The sequence below is a fragment of the Sceloporus undulatus genome, chromosome 1, assembly GCF_019175285.1.
Source record: "Sceloporus undulatus isolate JIND9_A2432 ecotype Alabama chromosome 1, SceUnd_v1.1, whole genome shotgun sequence".
In the NCBI taxonomy this organism is placed as follows: domain Eukaryota; kingdom Metazoa; phylum Chordata; class Lepidosauria; order Squamata; family Phrynosomatidae; genus Sceloporus; species Sceloporus undulatus.
The window spans coordinates 168,046,192-168,053,156 of record NC_056522.1 but is presented as its reverse complement, the minus strand read 5'-3'; the positions used below and the strand labels follow the sequence as shown (position 1 = coordinate 168,053,156).

Here is a 6,965-nt window from a genome sequence, read left to right as displayed (position 1 = left end):
CATTTAAAAACTATACCTCCCCTTACAATTGTTTGCAAGTGGGGAGAAATTATTGATAATGCCTGTAGGGGTGTGTGTGTGTGTGTGTTTAAATAACAACAGGTTATCACTTTATCAGTTCCACTTTATTTTCAAGGATATTTATTTTTAAAAAAATAATTTACAAACAGGGAGATGGGACAGTGAATGCAATTAAGTGAGTGTGGGTTAAACATTACATAATATCAACACATTATAATGAGCATTATATATATATATATATATATATGTGTGTGTGTGTGTGTGTGTGTGTGTGTGTATGTATGTATGTATGTATGCATAAACTATATTACAACTATGGTATATTGCCACAGCATATCTCTCAAGGCAAAGTCAGAATACATGCAATTTTTATTTAACAATTGTTAAAAATATTCTGTTCTTATTGTAGCATACTAACTGAAAATCTAATATTAAAACTACATCATTCTATATTCAATATAGAGACAATACAATTCAAATACAAGATTAAATATATTTAATTTTCCAATACAATTGCAAAGCAAGAAAATAGAGTTCTCTTGGAGTTTTGTTTTGTTTTTTAAAAAACACATTGTAAACGTATACAGTAAAGTCAAAATAGCAAGGGAAAGGACTATCTACTCCCCTAACAGAATATAATTTTAAAAAAATATATTTTACAAGCTCCTCTTTGTTTACTGCACAGTTTCTCCACTAGATTAACTGAAGATCATGTGGATTAACTGACAGTGGGTAAAACAGTATTTTAAATGCAGTATTTTGGTAGTATGTGTTTTTCTCCACAGTTTTATATCCCCCACCTTTGCTATTTGTTTTACATTAAGTCATATTTATTGTCCAGTTAAAGACAAAGCATGAAAAAAAGTTTTTTGTTTGTCTGTTTGTGAGGCCACAGTTATTTAACATTTGGATCCAGAGCAGAGTACTCCATTTCTGAAACCCTGGAAGTGTCAATCAGCTTAGTAAGTCCAGTTTTAGCTGAGTACTTAAAGATAAATGCTTTCATGAGTTCATACTTATAGTTTCGGTTGATGAAGCTGTAGAGTATGGGATTGATGCAGCAGTGAACCAGGGAGAAACACTGAGTGACATGTAGGGCTGCATAAAGGAAGTTCTCCATTTGGCAGCTGAAAGGTATGAAATGAAAGGCCAGGAAGAAGTCAAGCAAGACAGCAACATGGTATGGCAGCCAGCAGACAAGGAAGACGATGACATAGGCGAAAATTACTTTCCCATTGCTCTTTCTCTCCTGGTCATTAGAGGCTGATACTGTTTTTGCTAGAAGACAGTAGAAAATGGCAATGACAGGAAAGGGGATGATAAAACCAAGAAAAACAGAGCTCAGTTCCATGCCAGCTAACCACTCCCTGGCATTCTCCTCTGGATAGTCAGGGCGGCAGTAAGTTTCATTGTTGGAAGAAACCGTCTTAAGGTAATAAGTATCGGGAAGAGACACAAAGAAGGCAAAAAGCCACACAAAGATGCAGATGCAACGGCGGAGTCTCTTCTTCTTAGCATTGCTGGAGGTTGTGAAGTAGGCCACAGAGAGATAACGATCCACACTCATGCAGGCCAAGAAGAAGATGCTCCCATAGAGGTTGATAGAAAACATAAGGTGAGTAATCTTGCAAGTGATTTCTCCCATGTGCCACTGACTATTCTGGATAAGGGAGATCACCCAGACTGGAAGAGTGATGATCACGCAGAGGTCAGCAACTGCCAGATTAAAGATATAGAGGTGAGTTTCGTAGCCAGTTGTTTTGGCCTGGAAGTTCATCCACACAACCACAAAATTGGCCACGAGGCCTATCATAAATATAAAGATATAAAAGATGGAGAGAGTGTAGAGCAGGGCAGTCTTGTTGAGGGTAGGTGGGCATGATAAGGAGTCCACAGTGATACAGTCTCCATTGCTGCAAGTGAGATTGGCTTCAGTGAGGTTCTCGACTTCTACAAGTTCAAATATAGGAGGCAAGTCAACAGCGTTCATAGTTGACCAGTTTGGAATGGAAGATGTCTAAAAAAAAGATACAAAAGGGAAAAACAAGAAAAATGAGGATAAGCATTTTGGCTAAAACAACAACAGCAACAACACATTGCTTACAACCGCCTTTTCTCCTATATATACTTTATACAAAATGAATTTCAATTGGGAGAGATGCAGGATACAGTCAGCCCTCCTTATCCACAGATTTTTTATCCATGGATTCAAGCATCCATGGCTTGAAAATATTCCAAAAAAGTATACATTCCCAATAGCAAACCTTGATTTTTCATTTTATATAAGGGACACCATTTTGTTGTGCCATTATATTTAATGGGACTTGAGCATCTATGGATTTTGTTTTCCACGGGAGGTCCTGGAACCAAACCCCAATGGATAGCAAGGGTCCACTGTATTACACTTGGGCAGTAAAAATGAAACGCACAGATATAGGATTGACACCAGGCTTGATAGCTGTACATACGAAAGGGATCTAGGAGTCTGGACCATAAGCTGAACATGAGTCAGCAATATGGTACAGCAGCTTAAAAAGCCAATGCAGTTCTAGGTTGCAACACTGGGAGTATAGTGTCTAGATTGAGGGAAGTACCAGTACTCTATTCTGTTTTGGTCAGAACTCATCTGGAATATTCTGTCCAGTTCTGGGCACCACAATTTAAGAGGGGTGTGGACAAAATTAAATTTTAGCAGGATTTCTTCATAAAACTGGGACCTGGGCTATAGTGTTTTCCCAGTGAGACCCTGAACATTTCTTTCAGAATAAGCTTGGAGAAAGCAGTTCAAAGGCAACCCTAAGGTGACATAAGTAGCTATTTTGGGTGGTAGCATTGGTGACAGAAAGATAATGAATCACAATTCACTAAGGTGATCTGTAGCACAAGTATATGGAAAAGGCTCATTTGGGTCATTCCCCCCACCTTAGGCCCTATTTAGACAGGCCTTTGTGGCGCCCCCATCACGTGCTAGGAGTTGGCTGAGGGCACACCGCCCATGCGTGCCTCACCCCAGCACGAGACGAGGGCATTGAAATGGTGGCACCCTATACACATGGGCGCCACTATTTTGATGTGATGGACGCCTAGCCTCCGCACGCCCCGGTGTCATTGCGACGCTGCGAGTGCGCCATTGGCGCACTGTGGCATCACAATGGCACCGCAGAAAGAACCCGCTTTTTGCGGGTTATTTTTGCTTTGCGAGGGAGCCCCGTGGTTTGTCTGCTACGGCTCCCTTGTGCAGCAAAACAAGGCACGTTGGTATCTATGTCTTCTGTCAGATTGACATCCAGAGTCAAATAACTACAGTTGCTCCTACTGAACTAAGCAGCTTGATATCCTGCAACTACTTTTGTACCAATAATTTTGTTTTTCTACATGTACACCTCATATTGTGACACCATTAGCAACTGGAATGTAATGCATTTGTCAAAGTTTTGTTGGCACACAATGAATGGTTCAATCCAAATGCTTTCCCCATCAATCTATAAACAATATCAATTTCTAAACAGGTATTCAATAGGGCAGCTAATAAGTCTCAATAAGCTAATAAGACTGGGACTTGGGAGATCAAACTTCTAGTCCTCAATGAGCCAGGAGACCTTCAGCCAGAAATTCTTTCTCAGCGTCACCTATTTCACAGGGTTATTGTAAGGATAAAATTGGGATAATGAGAACCACATATGCTGCCTTGAACTCATTTGAAGAAAAGCATAATATGAATGTAACAAATAAAAAAATGAGATATTAGAATGATGCTGTTTCTCTAGGTTTCATAGTTACAGAGAAATATTAAATGAACCTGACAAATAAAGGGCTCATGGGGAAAATATATGTAATTTTAAAGGGCTGGCAGCACATAAATCAGGCTTTTCAAAAGGGAATGTGAAAAAGATTACAAAAGAATAAAGAAAGAAAGCTCCTCTGTGATATTTAGCAGTAGCTGGGTAAAAATACTGGAAGGAGAATGACTGCAACAAATTTGAAGAAGAATTAGACCGCACTGCACCAATGGTATTTGACTCCATACAGTTTTTAAAAATAACCATCAGGTTGATCAGGACAGATATGCGAGATGATGTACACTAGGTGCATACTATATCCATCTCTCCTTCCCCCATTCTGTGAAAGCAGCACTCTTCTGCAAGTTGGTATGAAATGTTCAATGGGCTACTCTAGTTTAGACTAATCAACAAGATGCCAGCTATTATTTGCCCCTTTAATATTAATCGATTTAAATATTTCCATATTAATGCAAGCATTATTAGTAAGATTTTTACTAAACCTAATACCACTAAATGATATGCTTTTCTTTGTATTATATGCTGCAAGTATATTGATAAATAATTAAAAGTAAATAAAATAAAAAAGCATTTGGGGAACGATCATAAGGAATGAGCTAGTAAGATGAAAATAAACTTTGTGCTCTTGAAAAGAAAAGCTGCCACATTTAGATCAGAACTGTTTCTGGGCAGTTTAGGTTTGGCCATCACAAAGAACAGTGATGGGCAATCAGTGTCCCTCCAAAGGCTGATGAACTCCAGCTCCCATGAGCCCCAGCCAGCCATATCAATTTTCAGGCATGATGGGAGAGGTAGTACAACATGAAGAAAGACATGGGTTCCTTATACCTGACAGAGAACGGCTCATAAGACTGAGTGGAAATAACAGCATTTATGTCTTTCCTAAAACATAAGTGTGTAGACCATCCTCATCTTTCGTAGGTTCTACTTTGTGTTTTTAATTCCCATTTTCCTTTTGAGGGCATACCATTTTTTGACATCCCATGCGTCATCTTGGACTCTTGCCAGGCACAAGTGTTACAGAATGGGCTGATTACACTAATAACCATTCCCTTCACTGTTGGTGTGTGCCTTTGGGGCAGTGTTAATTCGATTTACTAAACCGCTACATTTCCTAGCCAAGAAAGTGCTTATCGGGCAGCCTGTATTTATGTAGGTCTCTGAACTCCATCCCCCCTATAAGATATAACTCTTTATCACAATGGAAACTCTGGCAAGATCGCTAAGGCCCTGCTGTTCTCTGGAGACCCAGCAGGTAAGCCGGAGAACAGATTATGTAGCAAGCATCAGTAAGGACTGAATCGACAGTCCTCATGGGAGTGCTTTGGGAATGCACACTATGTTGCCTGATGATAGAAGAGACAGGGCTCTTGTCCCTTTAGCAGTTGTGTAGAAGAGGGAATTTCTCTTCACTTACTGAAATTCCCTTTTCTATGCGAACATTAATGGGACAAAAGCCCTGTGCCTTATTTCACTTGGCAAGCCTATATGGAGATCTAATATATACTTTAATGAAGCATCTTCTGAACCAGGAAGAAGACTCAGTATGGAAGCAGGCAAAATATGATAGTTAGGAGATACAAAACAACTACCAGACTTAAAAAAAACCTTCCTGCCAGAATGCAGGGAATGATACAGCTCACAGTTTCAAGGTAAAGCAGTGAGCTGATACCAACCAGTACTGTATTCCTTTCTCTCAAGACTCTTCCTTCTAGGTCAGAAGAGAGAAATATATGGTTCTCCAGAGGTTGCTGGGTTACAGCTTCCATCCAGAGTGACACTTGGTTATTCTGGCTGGAGCTGAAGCGAGTCAGATTCCAACAACAACTGGAGGTCTCCAGGTTCCCAGACCTAGCTTTATGGGTATCCCTGCTCTTCTCTCCCATCTTACTGAAAAGAAGGTGGTGATAATCCTACATGTGGAGGAAAGATGCTGAACCAAAGCTGGTTTTACTGATATGCTGGTTGGACCATTCCATGGAGTGTAGTGTTTTCTTGTTCACTTTATTGAACTGATAAACTGTCAGTACCATGCAAATGTGGGGGGAAGTAGACTATATAGAGCTCCCAGCACTTTCTTTTCATGCTTTGGACTCTAGCAAAGTCATGTCCCAAACCTTCAGACTACATCAAAATTTTTATAATTTGACTGATCTTTCACACCAAAATGCTCAAAACTGCTACAAAAGCCAGATTAATTTGACTCCCCAACTCCTTCTAGGGTGTGGTTTTCGTTTTGCTTTGTTTTTTAATTTAAAAAAAATGACTGAAAACCACTTCTGGTTCCAGTTTGGCGTGATGCCAAGGATTCATGAGCTGGGGACAACCTCTGCCCCCAGCACAGTTGCTCACCCTAGTATAGTGAGTAAGGCACTGTAATAACTAAATGAGTAGGTGAGTTCGATGTGTTTCTGTCAGAGCCCCTAGTGTTTTGTTTTATTTTTTGAAAACACCAGTTCCATCAGATCTCAGAGCTGGTTAGTAACTGCTGGTAATTTTCCTTCCTCCTTCTCTCCCCAGTCGATCAAACAGCTTAAATATGTGCAGGACTGATTTGCTGTTTTCAGTTTACAGTATATACATACATTATTTAACACATTCTGATCATTTACATGAAGGTCAAGGTATAACAATAACAATTTTAAATAATCCTGGTTGAGGCTCTGCCAATCAATAGAACCTCATCATGGTAGGTCCATGGGTTTAAACCTACCGTTTGACAGGCACTGCATTTTCACAGCAAAAGGGTTGCTCTGGGTACAGAGCCCGCAACTCTCTTCTCTACAGTGTAGAATCATAAAGCTGGAAGAGACCCCAAGGGCCATCCAGTCCAACCTCTTGCCATCCAGGAAGATACAATCAAAGCACTCCCAATGGAATGTTAAACTATTTTCCATTACAGTATTCTACAATGTTGCTGTATAAAATGCCACCTAACCAAAGCATTGCATGGTACAAGGATAACAGAATCATAGTGTTGGAAGGGACCACAAAGGCCATCCAGTCCAACCTCCTATGATGCAGGAGCTCTTGGTGAAACTAATTCCAGACAGAAGGCCATCCAGCCTCTATTTGAAAACCTCCAAAGAAGGAGACTCCACTTACTCTCCAAGGCAGGGTATTTCACTGTCCAACAGCTCTTCC

At 40.1% G+C, this 6,965-nt stretch overlaps 1 protein-coding gene across 1 annotated transcript in view; it reads right to left on the bottom strand.

Annotated features, from left to right (window-relative positions):
* Nucleotides 1-666: 666 nt before the first annotated feature.
* Nucleotides 667-6,965, bottom strand: part of ACKR3 (atypical chemokine receptor 3) — a 14,567-nt gene continuing 8,268 nt past the window's right edge. Inside the window, exon 2 of the mRNA XM_042478116.1 lies at nucleotides 667-2,038. Coding sequence (XP_042334050.1) covers nucleotides 917-2,011 — 1,095 coding nt within the window. The 5' untranslated portion in view covers nucleotides 2,012-2,038 and the 3' untranslated portion in view covers nucleotides 667-916. The remainder of the gene's footprint in view (nucleotides 2,039-6,965) is intronic.